General features: G+C 31.6%; 1 protein-coding gene across 1 annotated transcript; it reads right to left on the reverse strand.

The window, feature by feature from the left end:
• Window positions 1–6,398: 6,398 nt before the first annotated feature.
• Window positions 6,399–17,505, reverse strand: Wdr37 (WD repeat domain 37). Its single transcript, XM_088258866.1, has 10 exons — window positions 17,393–17,505; window positions 17,014–17,226; window positions 16,040–16,156; window positions 12,983–13,171; window positions 11,706–11,878; window positions 10,392–10,635; window positions 9,767–9,905; window positions 9,179–9,248; window positions 7,911–8,087; window positions 6,399–6,672 (listed from the first exon to the last, which is right to left on the reverse strand). The coding sequence occupies exons 2-10, from the start codon at window positions 17,192–17,194 to the stop codon at window positions 6,547–6,549; spliced, it is 1,416 nt and encodes a 471-aa protein (XP_088114992.1). The 5' UTR covers window positions 17,195–17,226; window positions 17,393–17,505; the 3' UTR covers window positions 6,399–6,546.
• Window positions 17,506–18,219: the final 714 nt, after the last annotated feature.

Genomic DNA, 18,219 nt, shown 5'->3' on the forward strand with positions numbered 1-18,219 from the left:
GGGTTCGATTCCCAGGGGGGGTAAGAATAAATATGAGTGATTTTTTCACTATAATATTTATTCAATATTACCCTGGACTGGTATTTGAAGCGGAGGGCTGATCACCTTTCCTTCATGTGTAAACGATCAAGATAACACTGCGTTTATATGACGCAGTGCCCTATGCATCATTGGGGTGCGGATAAGGGTTTTATTATTATTATATATATATATATATATATATATATATATATATATATATATATATATATTATTTTAAGTTTTAATTGGCAATATGTGGCTTACGGTAGTATACGTAGGAGTTCATGCATATAATAGATGCATAAGAGGGTCAATGTCAGCTGTTGAGTAGCATATTATATTTGTGATGGATATCCCACAGGCCAATAAAGTATGTGCTTGGCCAATATTTATAGCTGCCATACATCACATTCATAGATGTCATCATTCAGTATAAATGTAATCTTTGGTCTTCATCATATTTGTCAAATAATAATGGGAAGTTACAGTGTTAGAGTTAGAGTGTAGATAGGAGATGTAGAAAAACACATACAATATTTATATTACACTTTTATTCTTTTAAATTACTTACAACACTTTATTAATCAACATTTAATTTGAAAACATAATATTCATTAAATTTACCAATTCAATATAAACAATATTTACACCAGTCACCAGTCAGTAAACATTGGTAAAAGTTTTGTGAGTAAAAACGAGTTTCAACAAATCAAAAACCTAAAAATAGTAACAACAGTGGTTGGAGATTTAAAAGGATAAAAATACTTCTTGATATCTTACTTAAAAATATATTCCTTAAAAAGATAATGGAAGAGATTTCACTAAAATACATATGTATGATGTCAGCTACAAGAAGTCACTGACTGATAATTATTTGGTTATAACTGAATTATTTTTACAAAAATGCTCAGCAATAATTGTAATTAGACTTGGTTGCTTTATCTAGTTATGTAAAATAAAAGTAAAAAGTATTTTAGTTGAAATAATTCAGTTTTCACCAAAATACATACACATTTTTGAAGTTGAGAAATTATGGCTTATTTTATGATATGTTTGTGTTAAATGGAAAACAAAATTGCAAACAGGATAAATATATTTTTAAATTACATAGTTTTTCATAATTCTCAACTTTTTGATAAGTATAGGTTTAAAAAAATATACAAATGAGAACAAGAAAAACATCACTTTAAATACAAATGATGGCCATAGCATATTTATTTTATTTTGTATCTTGAAAGAACAACATTTCTGTTGATATTATTAATATTTTAAAACATAAGCAGTAAAAATCACAATATTGGTAGGAATAAAGATTGCTTATGGCACAAAATATAAAAAAAATACAGCTAAAATAACCTAAAACAACCATAGAATAACTGAAGTAAATACAGCTAAAATAAGCAGCTTGCAAGTGAAATAAAAATGGAGATTGATAGTAATAAATTAATGCATTTAATTTAATGAAACTTTAATCAGATCTATAAGTTTAGTTTTATAATTGTTTGACCTGATTTTCATTTTGTCTCAAATATTTTTTTATCAAAAAATAAATCAATAACATTATCATACATCGGCAAAAGTGTGTTTGAAAATAAAGTATTTTGAGCGTCCCGAAACAACTAAAAATATGAAAATAACCAGTTTTACATTTAGGATCCACAATAGGGTCATTTCACAAAGCGAGGATAACATTTCAATTGTGCTGAACATTTAAAACATATTTTTATGATGGATTCTGATAATTTTTATATAAACATTTAAAGCGGATGTTTTACCGTATAATTGAAATAAAAAATACCTACAGATTATAAAACAGAATGAGATCGAGAAACACAGTAAGATGTTAAAAACAGGAAATGAGTTGTCATACTTCATCTTCAAGGGTGTGAAATTTGCAATGGCATAGTGTAGAGTTCGTAATGTCCCGACCCGATGAGCAGAATAAAGTCATTGTAATTTTTGCTGACACAATTGCTGTATTTAATGAAGACATTTCATAAAATTTAACTAACACCGGAATGATATTAAGAATATCATCCGTGAGTAAATCACATGTAAATAATTAGAAAATTGTGTATGCAATAGTCAGTTTTTTAGGATAATAAGAGAAATTAAGGGTGAAAAGTGAAAATAACTGATTTTGCATAGCAAATAACATAGTCAATGTTACATTATTATGATATACTGTATACATATTTAATACAATATTATGTATTCAATTAACTTAAATTTCTTCCCAATGGTAGACTAGAAAAAATATTGGTATTGTGTCATATGTACAATTTATCATATTGTCGATGGTCCAACATCCTCAGCATCCTGACACATGATTTGGTTACATAAGATTTTTCAAAACTGATAACAAATTATACATTAGCAATTATGAAATTAGTTTTGTATTTACATATGTATAGTGATATGTTGATGTAACAAATATAAATACCTTCATATGACATCCAATGCCATGAATATGTATGCTTTATTTATAATTAATAATGCACATATAATTGAAGTTTTTTTATAGCTATTGAACTTCAACACAAAAAAACACATCAGGTAGCTAGCTAAGGAAAATATGTTAAAATGAGAAAATAAATATCATGAGACAAGAATGTAATATAAAAACATGTTTTTAGATGCCATTTTTATCAGTAGCACCCAGTGACGGATAAAACAAAGTAAAGCAATGTTTATTAGATGTATGTTTGTACTGACATTACTTGGTGGAACTGAATTTCATATAATAAAACAGCTTTAAAGCTTTTACCATTTTTATTTTTATTTATTTGGTCACTGGTCAAATGAAATAAAAGTGAATAAAGCTACACTGTGTTGTTTTATAATATAAAATGGTACATATATGTTCACATGAAAATGTCAGTATATTCTAAGAGAAGCAATAATGATTTTGTGCATAAATAAATAATAGCTTTATCGATTTTAATATTATGATGTAATTAAGAAGATTTAACAATTGTGCTGATGTTATTATTAGGTTATCGATTGTTTTCAAAACAATCATTTAGATAATTTTGAATGACAAAACTTTTTTCTTTGATTCACTGTGTTGGATGTCATATGAAAATCTTTATTTATCTGTTGGAAATAAATAGTGACAAATCATTACATTTCTTAGATTTTAATGGTCATAAATATTCTTAATGCTTTTGATGGATTACATATGATGCTATTTCTTTCCTTTTGAATTTTAATTTTCAACATTTACATATGACATTTGTTGCATCTTTGATTTGTTGAACACATCAATGATGGCCCCTGTGATGGCACCTAAAATGTTACCAATTTGGAGTTTCCACACACAACAGCACAATAATCCAAGAAAAAAAGCATTAGAACAAGTAATTAATTACTTTGTAGAAATATTTCTTATCATATTTTATAATATTTTTATAATATGTGATACACTCGAAAAACATTTTTTTCTTTTTTACCTTATTTTAATGAAATGATGCATAGGACACTGTACTGGATTATAAATTACATGAAGACAAAGTGATCTTTAGCTACGAAGGAGAGTGTGCTAATCATATAGATCTACAAAAGCCTACAATGTAAAAATATGTGACATTTCACCATCTCATAAATTGCAGGAAGAATTCAAGGAAATATATTTATTACTATTTTTAAGTATATTATTAACTTATTTTATTTTTTTTTACATTTACTGAGTGATATAGAAGGAATTTTATCATAATATAAACACATATATTGTACACATTTTTAAAGTATTACAGTAGAACCTTCATTATCCGGACTAATTGAGGGTTAATATGGTAAACTGGATAATTTTTTTTTTGTATAATCCAGAACATAGTAAATTGTATTTACTGTGAACACTTTTCATTGAAATTAAACTTCACATACCTAAGTTTTCTTGTTTGTTGAGAAATACATTTGTAGATTTTTGTTTGAAAAAACTTTGTATTTTGTAACAGTAAAAAATTTTTTTTTCGTATAATCCGGATAATCAAAAAATCTGATAATCGAAGTGCCAACAATGCAGATTCTACTGTACTTTAAATTCTAAGCATATCAGTAAATGGATATTAAAATTTCTGAAGCTAACCTCCATAATAGTAATTACATACATATATAACTTTGAATGTGCTTAAAAATCTAGATTGACAATGCCGAATGTCGGTTCTTAAAATTGATACATAATCATTAGGGATTTTTTTTATGCCACACATCTCCATTAATTGTTTTACTGACAAAAAACGAAAGCTGTCAATAAACTTTTTTTTTTATTATGTAGGTAACAATCATATTATGGGAAATAGTAAAATGCCTTATAATAAGCAATCTGAAATTCAAGAGTTAGTATTTTAATTTCAGGTATCAATATGGGAATATTTAACAAAACACTTTTTAAATATGTATTTTCATTAAAAAAAAACATAAACATTATATTACATGGCTAAAGTTAAAATTTTTTAAAAGATAAAATGATAAACATGTACCTGAGTTAATAGTAGTTAGATCTGGGTGGCATGGTAAAAAAACAATTTGTCAATTTAATAATGTAGTATAATATGTGGAAAAAATAAACTTTGCGTTACGAAGGCTCGAGGTTACAAATGACTAACTATAATATAAATAAAAATCAAATTAACAAACGCAAACAGGTTATGAACTAAACCAAAAAAAAAAATCAGCAAACCCAATGCATTTCTTCTTTGGAGCTTTTTTTTCATAGCATGAATAATTTGTCACCCTAAGAATTTTCAATATAGTTTTAAGCGCCACCATATTAATATGAATTGAGGCCTTAAATTGTGCTTATTAAACATTATTTTGTGAATGTTCTTGAAAAAGTGATCATTATGATGGATCATTTATATCGCTCACTCCTTTCAACAACATTATTTATCAAAAAACTTGATTTTTCAGGAGATCGTTTTTAGAGTTTAAAAATATAATAAAATGAATCAAAATTAAATATCAAGCCACTTATTGAACTTTTTACTGTGCAACAGATCATTTTAGGTAAAACCTGAAAGTTTTTTCTCCATTTGAAAAATATTTAGTACATTTAAAAAAATATTTAAATAATACTTTTCTTCAAAATGCAAAAACAACACTTTCTGCTCTGTAGCGAGTAAATATTAGTTAAAAATTTTCCGCTTTTGCTGGGATATAGTACATTTTATGGGCATTCCAAAAACATGCACAACTGAATATTGTCGATTTTTGATATATGACGTTGTTGAAAGGAATGAGCGATACGTTTGATGTAGGTGATACATATTGCTAAAGCTAAAAGTTTTAAATCCGATTAATGCAGATAATAATAAGTCCCAAACAATGGCAGAGAAAGATGTTGCATATGGGTAATATATTTAAAAATACAATATGGTTTCGACCATGGTGTTGGTTGATATGACGCACAATGAACAATAACCCAGAAAAACACTATCAATATCTCTGAAACACAATGAAAATATAATAAGTTCAGGCCACATAATAGTTCTGTATGTGTTCCAAAGTTTTCTAGGTAACATAAACAGTTGTGTATTAAAGTCTAGTATTATCAGTAATATTTAAATTATAGTGAAGTTACATAATGCTGCTCCATTGCAAGAACATCAAACAATATTTCTAATATACATATAAACGAAAATAGAACAAGAGTCTATATATTCATCTTAATTTGATGTATCAATTTAATCCAAAGAACAAACGAAGCAAGATCATTATAAAACTGTAATTATTTATGTAAAGATACATTTGTTGATCAGTATAGTCAGAAAATTAATGATATCGAAAAAAAAAGTATGAATATTTGTTTATGTATTACCTAATAGAAGTATAGTAAGCCCCCCTATAACGTTGAGATACGTACCGCGTTATCGGAGGGAACGTTATAGTTGATAAATGTTTTAAGAATGTATTTTAATTTCAAAATAACTTAATTCCGCTGGTTAAAATGTAAAAATACAATTTGAAACATTAATCCTCTATAACATTCCCATGAGGGGAGTTTACTGTAACGTTATCTAAACAATGTAGTCGATAATTATCCTTTCTTCGGAATAAACCTACACAGGGGTCTACATTAATTTAACGACTGGTCCCAGTGCGGGACAGAAATTAATTCTCACCCTTAAGAAATGGTGGATTTACAAGTAGTTTTAAAATAAATTTATATTGATATCTCAATGCCATCTATAGAGTAAACCAAAACATATGTTCATTCGAAAACAAATTCATGCCACTTTTTCTGGGAACAATCCAGGATGGTTGAATCAAATTTGCCAGCACTGGACTGGTCGGTCCTTACGGTGTAAATACATATGATTAATGTGATTCAACCTCACAGAGCCTCGCGCTAAATGATCATGCCCTTGCTATAGACCAGCAATAAATATAAAAAGAATATACTTAATACATAAATAAAAAAATGGTAGATACAAAAGATGCCAAAGAAATTAAAAATTTTATATTTAGAGGTTAAATAATGGGACTAAGTTTATTAGAATCTTTTAATAAAATAAGGCACCTGCCTTATGTTTCTTTTGAGGGTTGGATGGACCAACCTAAAATGCGGCGATCGAATCCGCACGAGAAGAAATTAACAGTAGCCGACATGTCGTCGGTCCAAGCCACCGAAGTGACCATTCGCCTATGACCCTGAAAAGAAAGGGAGAATTAAAATAATAAGAACATCAAACAGCAATTGAATTTTCAAGGTATTGTAAAAGAATAATAAAAGTCTCCACTAACAAAAGTTTTGGCAATAAAATCCATACATTCAAATTCAAACCCCAAGTCTAAGGGCGTTTGTCCACTAGACGGGATTTCACCGTCCGGCAGTCCGGTTTTGAAAAATGAAAACGACTACGACATTTTAGCGTGATCGAACTTACGCGCAGCTTGTTCACGCACCGATCAAAAGCTCTGATCCGAAGAAAGATGGACAAAAGCGAAAGCCAATCCAAGCCAATCGTCGTTTTAAAACGCTAACTGACGTGCCGGACAGTAAAATTACACGGAATTCCGGGTAGTGGACAAGCGCCCTGTGGTTGTCAATCATGGGTAGAGTGGTGAATGTTACATGTGTGTAAAGTGATCACATAATCAGCCTATGACAGACAGGTCATAAGCCCTGTAAATGCCCAGACTTCCATATTCTTCTTCATCATGAGATGTCAAAAATGGAAAAGTAATTGGATATATTTTAAAAATTAAAATATATTTATGAATTACTGTCCCTTCAATATAAAATTAACAAGTTTCCATTGCATCAACTATCAGCCATCAAAGCATTTGTTGATCGAAGATGTTGACATTAATTTTAGTAGAGAAGCAGGGCTAAATTAAATTTTAAACATGTACGAAATAAAATTCCACCACATACAAAAAAAGTGTATTTCATAATCTTCTTGAATTGGTAACACTTACTTTTCGACAGTTCTAGGAAGTATCGCAATCCACTGTCCATTTTAATTTAATTGAATTTCAAATCAACAAGTTTTTACTGCATCAACAATCATTCATAAAAGAATTTGTTGATATTAACTTTAACCCTTTCCGGTCCCCAAAAATTAAAAAAAAAAAATCTAGGTAGACAGTAACATTCCAATTGGAAAAAAAAAATGTCCTCTGCTCCACATACTGTTGTAATAGATACGAGTGACAAAAATATAAGCTTAGAATTTAAATAATACTAATGATGAAAAATGTCGAATAACATCCGACATGGGACCTAAGAGGAAAAAATTTATGTCGAATGAGATTCGACATTAGACCAGTAAGGGTTAAGTAAAGAAGCAGTGGTGAATGATACTTTTAACATTAACAGAACAAAATTCCACCATATACATACAAAAAAGTGCATTTCACAGTCTCCTTGAATTGGTAGCACTTACCATTCGACTAGTTCTCGGAAGTCTCGCCATCCTCTGTCCCTGGAGATCAAACAATCGCACCTGCCGATTGTCATGAGGTATGGCAATAAGACCCCCGGAGCTGACTGCGATGCGATTCACGCTCGAATCTGAGCGGATCGTGGCGAGAGCTGAACGCATGTTTCGAAGGTCCCACACCTGTCAAAAAATTGTATTAGTAATTTCGTTAATTGATTCGACAGTCACTTTGTGGTAAAATCTATCCATTTTTAATTAATGTTTTACCTAGTAAATATCACTATTTCTTAAAATCTACTGTGACACGTCTTTCGATGCATTCCGCATCATTTTCAAACACCATATGGTGTTTGAAAATGATGCGGAATGCATCGAAACACGTGTCACAGTAGATTTTAAGAAATAGTGGTATTTACTAAGTAAAACATTAATTAAAAATTATATTAGTACACTAAAAAAAAGACCATATGGTGTTTGAAAATGATGCGGAATGCATCGAAACACGTGTCACAGTAGATTTTAAGAAATAGTGGTATTTACTAAGTAAAACATTAATTAAAAATTATATTAGTACACTAAAAAAAAAGACCTCAGTGTCCACTTCCGTAGTGTAATGGTCAGCATGCTCGGCTACCGTACTGTAGGACCCGGGTTCGATTCCCAGGGGGGTCATATAAAAATAAGTGATTTTTTTTCACTCTAATATTTATTCAATATTACCCTGGACTTGTACTTAAAGCAGAAATCTGATCATCTTTCCTTTATGTGTCAACAATCAGGATAAAGCTGCGTTTATATGATGCACTGCCCTATGCATCATCGGGTGTAGATAAGGGTTTGAAAATAAACCACAAAGAACAGGTTGTGATCTACATCTCCTCTTTGTCCTGTTCCTCATGACTGAACATCTTGAGATACCAGCAATCTAAGATTTATCATTTAATTCTCTTCTTCCTGGTCCTTAGCCATGTGGATAGCAGATAAAAGCGAGAATCCAGTCATCTCTACTATCTGGTCATTCCAATGTGTTCGAAATAATGGAAAAATTGACAAAGACAAATGGTGAAGAACCTAACTTGTATATTCAACATTTGTAACCCTAGCCGACTATGGGATTTGCAACACGTGAAACCAGCACCCCATTATGCATTATTTGGTGGCTCCATGCAGGGCTGGAGGTCCCACCCTTCCGCACCATGTATGAGAGCTATCGCGAGTCTTATTTTTCTTATATTACTAGTTTTGGCCAAACAAATTTTTGAAATATTTACCTTCACAGATCTGTCATCAGATCCTGACACCACTTTATCCTCCCTTGTGAATACTGCTGAAGTCACGCTCCTAAAAATACACAACGAAACATGTATGATTAACATAAAGACCAAATTACACATGAATTAAGGAATCAAAAAATAAATCTTTGATTTATTTCTGGATTCATGCAAATTTAGGTAAAGGAACTTCGCCTAAGGTCTGGGCACTGCTCTCTGCTTGTGCATCTCTATAAGATAAAGTGTGTCACATCACCATATTGCGAATGTGGACAAGATATAAGGGATGCAAACCATACATTCTTTCAGTGTCCGCTCACAACAGAGAAGGGGAACTTTCTGAATAGCTTAACATGGGCAAGAATCCAGCTCCCCACCCAAGTATCTACCCTTCTTTCTGAACCAAATTCTAGAATTGTGGTCATAATTTCTAAAATGATGCAGCTAAATGCATTAAAACTATGAATTTTTTTATTAATTGTTATTAGTTTTTATTCATATTTTGTTTGTAAATTGATATAAAACTTGGCACTGGCAGAAACATTCTTTCACTGGGTGATTGCCGAATATTAATAAAAAAAAACTTACTCTGTATGACCCTGGAACACTGACACCGAGTGGATAGGCTCACGGAAGTCCCAAAGTCGGAATGTTGTATCACGAGAAGCTGTGACCACAAGTCTCTGAGAATAATGAGCAGACGCATGCGTCAACTCGTGATCGTGACCTGGAAATAAATTTAGTAAAAATCACAAAAATCAAGACCTGGAAATAAATACATATAAAAATTTTCAAAATTACTTTTTTTTTTGGCATGTAATTTTGAATGGTCAGTAGAAGATAACTCATGATCGTGAAGGATCATATTATCATATATAATTTTTAATTATTTACCTTGTTTATTATTATGTACAAGGTTTAAAGATCATTGAGTGGATTTTTGATTCTTCTAACTAATTGAATATGTTTTTATTTGAATCTGTGTTAAGAACAGGAGGGATAATCTAGTGTCGGCCAATCAGGAACTTCTCAGCATTTGCTCATTGCTGGGAGGAAACCACGTAAAACTCCTCAGAAGGCGGACTGTTGACTGTCATCACCAGACTTTCCGTTCCACTAGAAGAGGGTTCGGCATTTTGTGTTCTAGATGTGTCATTTAAGTAATGTGTCCTTTAAGTAAAAAGTGTGTCCATTATGTAAATTGTAAGGCTACCCGTCAAGCAGTGCAGCAGCTCTCCGGTTTCCACGTCGTACAAGTTGGCGGAGCGATCCCAGGACGCCGTGATGACCTGGTCGGCGCCGGCTAGCCAGTCTGCGGACACCACCACTCCCGCGTGGCCGCTGAGCTCCAGCAGCGGGGTGCGCAGGCATTCGGGGCGCTCCTCCCCCCCCGCGCCGCCGCACCCGTCCTCGCCCCCCCCGCCCTCCAGTTCCTCCTCGGAGGACTGCCCGCGAAGCTGTAAACCGGTGAGTAGTTGATTTATTGATTTATTTATTCAATATTACCCTAGACTGGTACCTAAAGCAATGGGCTGATAACCTTTCCTTCATGTGTTAACTATCAAGATGACAATGCGTTTATAAAATGGAGTGCCCTATGCACCATTGTAGTACAGATAAGGGTATGAAGAAGAAGACACCACAGTCCCGATAATCCAAACTAATTGGGACCGGACCTTGTTCGGATTAGCTGTTTGTTAGGATTAGCCGAAATAACCGCGATAACGCGGTTGGCAGCAAAAGGTCAGATCTATTGTGTTATAATAGTGGCGTATAGTATGTAGATATACGTTTTCGGAATAGACTACTTTTCTTTATCGATGTAATCATATAATTATATACTAATAGAGTTCACGGATAACAGTTATTACACTACAGTACATATGCCAAATGTTTACTTGGCCAATTAGCGCCTGCACCCATTAATTTTCACAATATATTTTCACCTTTTTACTTGAATATACACATACCAACCCGGCAAACAAATTATCAGTTAGGCAAAATTATATATTAAGCAAACTTCTTTGGCTGTATCAAATTGAGGTTGTGTTAATTTGTTTGTCAAACTCGTTAAAGTCAGATTTTCAGTGCTCTTCAGATTTTTAGACAACTACTAACTAACTAACTAACCATCACGCCGCTTCTCCGCAGGGGTAGGCAGAGAGAATAGAGCGCCACACCACTCTGTCCTTGCAAATATTCTTCGCCTCTTCCACGTTCATGCATCTCCTCATACATACCCGCCGATTGTTACGACTCCTAACCTGACCACTTTCAAGTATTTGGCATACCTGATTGTGCTTAGCATTTAAAAAAATGGATACCTGACTGAACAGAGCCCCGTATCAAGGTATTCATATACATTATTTAAATTATGCATTAATTTGTGAACAAGTATTTGGACATACTCAAAATAATATAAATAAAATAACTGGTCAAATTATAAGCTGCATTAAAAATTTAAAATCATGTTTTCAGTTGAGATACCATTAAAAAAAATATTAAAATTAATTAATGATGTACTTACGGGCAAATCCCAGTTCACGGCTGCTTGCCAAATGTGGGCTGTAGTATCACCGCTTCCTGTGAGTGCAATATCTCTAGTCGGATGGAATCTAATGGAGTTTACAGATCCTGAGTGACCCAAGTATTGAAGGAGACATTTCCCCCATTCAACGCTCCAAACTGAAGCTGAGTAATCTAGAACAAAGATGAATTCCAAAATTAAATTTAAAAAACAATTATTTTTTCTTTGTTCCAGATTTCTGTTAGAACTTATTTATTCCGCATGCAATACCAATGCTAAATTAACCCTAGATTACAGGACATTCGTAAAATTTACGATGGACATCCAATCTGTGGGGAGTACCGAAGCAACACATGTAAAGAATGTAGTGACAACTAGCATGTCTTATATTTTTTTATAACATGATTCTGAGTGGAAATGTTACTGATAACTGTTACAAATAACACATAATGCAAGATAAATACATACAAACATCCTTTTCAAAATGCAAACTAAGAAAGAGACTTTAAAAGAAGGTATTAAAATTAACTTAAATCTGTTATTCAAATCTAATATTCCCACTTCTCCTAGTGCCTATTTCACTTCAAGACAGATATATTATTCTAAGGAACACATTTAAAATAACCGTCAATTATCATACCAGATAAAATAATCTAATTCAATAATATGTTTCCAATCTAAATTAAAAGTCATGCTAACGTAGGTAATGTTTAACCTTCCCTTCCCGGTGTTGTGTACCTAGTACACATTGCTTCCAATAACCATAATATCTTTATAAACACATGTAATAAATACAAGGCTAAGATTTTAGGTATTCTTCCATAACATATTTACGCATTGATTTAAAAAATAATATTAATAATAATCAGAATTTATGGGGTACATTGGAAGTATTATATATATGAACAGCGCCTGAAGAGTGTGCGGGAACCGCGACACTATATTCGTATCTCACTCTTGCATACATGCACTGTGTAAGCGTGAGGAGCTCAAAGCTCAATGTTCTCTAGCTAGCGGTCAGTAGCTCTTAAGCTCCCGACAAGAGCGGACCTATGCTTGTTTCGTGAGCGTTGTCAGATGGTTTTTTTAATGCCTTCAGCAAATAAATCTAAATTATCATAATTTTTTACTTCATTTATAATTAATAAGGGGATTAGCTATGAATGTCCGTATTTTCCAATTTAAAATTGCTAATTTTTTATTGTGTGGTGACTACCCAACACCGGGATGCGCGTTATATTTTAGCACTGGAAGGAAAAGGTTAAAAAAAATTATACCTGCTGAGGCTGTTCCAACGAGGAGTTGACCGGGTCGGGCGCAGGTAACTTCCCAAATTCCATCTTTGTGTCCCGTGAATTCTCTTACTAGTTGGCAGCTGAAGTTAGGAGCCTTAAAGCTAGAAACTATTTTACTAGTTTGTACTTTGAGTTTATGACTAGCCTTCACTTTTTGAGAACTTTGGGGCACTGGAAAACATTCAAACATAACGTAATAAAATATTTTATAATAATTTTTGTTCACCAATTATTAAAAGTTCACTAGGATATATAATTGTGTCCTTCTATATCAAAAGCAGCCACGTGTATAATTGACAAATTGGAAGAAAAAAAAAGGTTTTTGTTTTTTTGCATACAAGCATTTAAAAGAGAAACAACAGGAAGGGATTTCAAATAAGTATTATTATTCATAATATTGTATCGGGCTGTGGTCCCGTGGTCAGTGTCGCGGATTCTTAATAATAATAATAATAAATTTGGATAACTTATATAGCGCCATTTTTGTAAAATACTACCTCAAGGGCGCTTCACTGTGAATGAATTGGGAAAAATATTATGGTGGAAATGATTTAACAAACAAATGTGTTTTTAGTTTTTTTCTAAAGATCATCTCACTTCAACTATTTTTAACCATTGGTGGAAGAGCATTCCACGCCATCGGCCCCGCAACAGTAAAGGCACGCTCGCCAAATTTAGTGCTTAAGTCAGAGTTTCTCGATTTGAGCCCACTGTACCACAATTTGATAGCAATTTCTAATAATGAGCCGCTTAGGCTCACAGAAATAGAATGAAATTGAAATATTTGTATAAATAATAAAAACACAAGTATTTTTCTTTAAAAAAAAAAAAAAAAATATATAGAATTTTGGCGCTTCTTAAATTGCAAAAATTTTAGTTCTACAGATGTTGACGATAAAATTAGAATACTTAAAATGTGTATTTGGCTGGTTTTGGTGTCAGGACATAATTCAACAATGTAGAATTCTATTGACATATATTTTTTCACTTCTATTTAATATGAGTAGTAAAAAGGTTTTATATATTTATGTGAATATTAAAAAATTATTGAAGATTATTATTAGTAAGAATACTTAAATTGTGAATTTGGCTGGTTTGCCATAATTTAACACAATTTGTCACATAATTTTTAAATGTCTTTTGAGAAAAAGTATATATTTGTTATACATATTTTTCATAAATTTTTATTAAATATAGGTATCTACATTTTCTTTATTTGCATGGATTAGTTTTGAGAATTTTTACTGCATAATTAACAATTGTATGACTGAATTATGATAATATTTCTATTAATTATAAGTTACAAATTTTGCTGAAGCCTAATTAATACCCTCACAACATTTGTAGTTATCGAGGTACTGCTGTAACTTTTATGTATGTAGTGTAGCTGTGATGATTCATTGAATTGTCAATTCTCTGTAATAACTTAATACCCTCTTAATGACATGTCATTAAGGAAGGGATTTCAAATAAGTATTATTATTCAATACATGTATTGTGTTTAGTGACAGTTCAGAAATAGTAATACCCAGTAATAAGGATTTATTTTGTAAATTATATCCTTAATGACTTTTGGCCTTTATTAACTAACTGAATGAAAATTTTCCAAGAACCGAAATGTATACAAAAAACCCAAATCCAAGGTACTCCTGTGTATACTTGCCATATAAATAATAATAGGTAGGAAATATCTGTAGGTATAAGATAAAATATTTTGAATACAAAATGTCAAATTTCAGGAGGAAAACGTAGTACTAATATAATGTTTATTAGGAAACAACTTATTTCAACTTAATTAAGTAGGTACGAATTACAGTCATGTTTAGTTTATAATAAGTAAAATGCTGTATAATGTGAGTACATATTTGAGTGTACACAAAATAATTTACAAGTTTACTTTAAAAAGGTCAACTAAAATCACTAACTTATCTCTCATTCACATTTGTAGTCCTAAAATATGGGCGGATTTGTTTATTTGATTAATAACCAGTAAAACCTTTATTAATAGATTATAGAGGCTTGTTTGCAGGTAGGATAGGGAAAGTAAATTTGAAAAATACATCACAAACGCACAGATCAATAGAAAAAAATATTTTTGAATTCGCTTTGGAATTGGCGGAAATCGAACCTGCGATGCCAGTGTCGTAGTCGAGGTTTTACCCATCTACACCACTAAAAAATATAAATGTTTTTGAGCACTAAGTATTTTACTTGAGTTTTCTCAGTAAAATTTCAGAGGCAATGATATTTTCTTGTTTGGGTAAAACGTTGACAGTGAAAATATGATTTTTGTTATTAATTTACAAATTATGGTGACTCCACAGGCCCCACGCTCATAGGAAAGTAAAGAAAACATAGTATTTATGCAAAGAAACTCTTACAAGTTGTATTATAAAATATGTATAACTCAATGTCATTCGATGAATGTCATCATGAGTATGTATGTAATTATTGATTTGTATGATGTTTCTCTGACCTTTTGAAGGTTGCCGTGCATAATTGAATAAAATAGATAGTAAATTAATTGATTCGGAAGCAACTTTATGATACATTTAATAAATTTTAATTATTATGTTTATTTTTGTAACATTTACCCGATAAAGAGGTAACATACCTTAGTATTTGAATAGAAATTCGATAAATTTCAAATGATAATTTTATAAAATCAGACCAATTAAAAATTTGACTATGGTAAATAAATGATTTGTAAAAAAATAATTTACGTTAAGAGAAATATCCCAAAAAAATCACATATAACAATGTGACCTTTAAGAATATAATGAAAAAAACAAGGATAGGTAGAATCTTAGATATAGTTTGAAGATTTGTTATTGTAACTTAAAATTATTAAATACTGCTTGGATAACAAGTGAGATGTACTCATTTAATATTAAAAATTATGATTTTTATAGATGAGATGACTAAGTATCTTTTACATAACATAAAAACAAGACAAAGTATTTTTTAAGAACCAAGATTAGCATATAAACAAAATGCGAACAAGGAAAATGTATATTTAAATATTTTTGAAATACTCACATTTCTGCTTTGGTGGTTTACCTTGAACGTCAAAATCTACCGTGTCGATATTTGGTTTTTCTCCTCCATATGCCTCTCTTTCTAGTCTTTCACTTAAGACTTCTATTTTTTCTTGCACTAAAATAAGGAGATTTTCATTTAATTTATTTATCACATTTTTTACTGCTATAATACCATACAATTTGAGTCAAATGATATAGACCTAAAACTGAGAATACTCCTCATAAAGACCTATGTATGGAGTGTCTTGATGTACGGCTGCGAGACATGGTGCCTATCCGAAAGGGATAAGCGGAAACTAGAGGCTTTTGAGATGTGGTCCTATAGAAGACTCTTAAGAATTTCCTGGAGAGACCACATCACGAATGAGGAAGTTCTTCAAGGAATCAAAGGAGGAAGGCACCTGCTCAGGACCTTGTCCGAAAGGCGTACAAGATAAATCGGCCATGTAATACGTCAAGAAGGTCTCTTGCATGCCATAATGGAGGGTATGACCGAGGGGACAAACTCTAGGGGACGCCCACGCCGAGAGTACCTGGAGGACCTGTTGGTGGACGTGCGCTGCTCATCATATGCAGATTTCAAAAGAGCCGCACAAGGGAGGGAAGAATGGAAGAGAAGAATAGAGGAAATTGCTGCAAACCAATCCCAGGATTGAAGCTGATCACCTTTCCTTCATGTGTAAACGATCAAGATAACACTGCGTTTATATGACGCAGTGCCCTATGCACCATTGGGTGCGGATAAGGGTTTTATTATTATTATTATTATATGGTAAAGAATATTTAAATGATGTTTGAATATTTTTTTTCAGTGAGTTCCGGGACCTTCTTTGTTAAAAAAAGTCCTGGATATAACAATAAAAAAACCATTTAAAATATAAATTTATACTGCTTATTAAAAAAACATAGATTTGTGAAACATAGGTACATATGGCAGGTATATAATACAATATTAATTAAAATTAAACTCACAGTTTAGGTTCTCCGTGTACAGAATATCAAATTCCTTTTCAATTTGGGAGAATAATTCGTGCAATCGTGCCCGAAATACAGGTGGTATGGAGCATTCTGAATCTTGGTCAAACTTAAATAAATTGGGCATAATGTCCGAACCCTCCGCTAAACTCTGGAGCCTTCTCTTACTAGACTTCATATCTAATGGTGCACTTTCTTTTCAAGGGCAATCTGAAAAGTGAGTTTATCTAATGAATAAATGATTTCTTGTCAAGGCCAATATCCAGGTAAAAATAAACAAACCATTTGTTTATTCCAAATGACAAGAAAATAACTAGTAACAGTTTCACTTCGACTCGATGTTATTTAATGGTGTGAATACAAAATCAAAACTCACCGATTGTTATGTGAAATAAGGCTTTGAATAATAACTTAATTCATACTAAACTTTTGTAGTTAGCGATTGACATTGTTTGACAGGCGCGGATGATTTTTCCTTTTGACAGATAAGAAAATTGTCTATGGTGTGCCAGTTTTTTTTAAATGTTTTTATTCAGCGATCGAAAACCGTTTTTGAAAGAATTTTAAAGATGTTTATCAAGCTTTGAAAAATTGTTTAGAAAAAATAACGAATAATTTATTTAAACAAAAAGTTATTTGCAATTCTTAAAACACAGTAAAGTCATTATTTATTACTGATGGTGTATTGCTGTCAGAAATAAATTTTTATTTGATTTTCGTTCTAATGGCAATTCAATGTTACGTTAAAAATTTAATTTGACCTTCCTTTTAAATACTTACAAACACAATCAAACACAATCAAACAACTAACAACATGAGTTAAAACACTTTTGTTTTGTTTTCAAATTTAAAGTAAAAAAGTTGAAATAACAATATTGTTATTTTGTATTTATTGATTTGGCGTTTAATTTGTAGAACTCTATTTTAATTTGTGTATTAATTTTAAATCAAACACAGATTTTTTGAGTCTGCCAAATTGACCAAAAAAAAAACACACTCAAAAACACATAAAAAATTATATTGTGACAATCGTTAGGGCGTTATCAAAATGTGAAGATGAAATGGACTGCGGTCCTTATGTAGACAAACAATTCTAAGTGACAGTTTTTTAAATAATATATGGGAGACAACAGTAGCTAATGGATAATTTTTTTATGTGTTTTTGTTAATAAAATACAATTTAGTAGAAAATCTATGTTTGAT

The sequence above is a fragment of the Brachycentrus maculatus genome, unplaced genomic scaffold (assembly GCF_059751285.1).
Source record: "Brachycentrus maculatus isolate JH-2025_06_01 unplaced genomic scaffold, ASM5975128v1 h1tg000104l, whole genome shotgun sequence".
Lineage (NCBI taxonomy): Eukaryota > Metazoa > Arthropoda > Insecta > Trichoptera > Brachycentridae > Brachycentrus > Brachycentrus maculatus.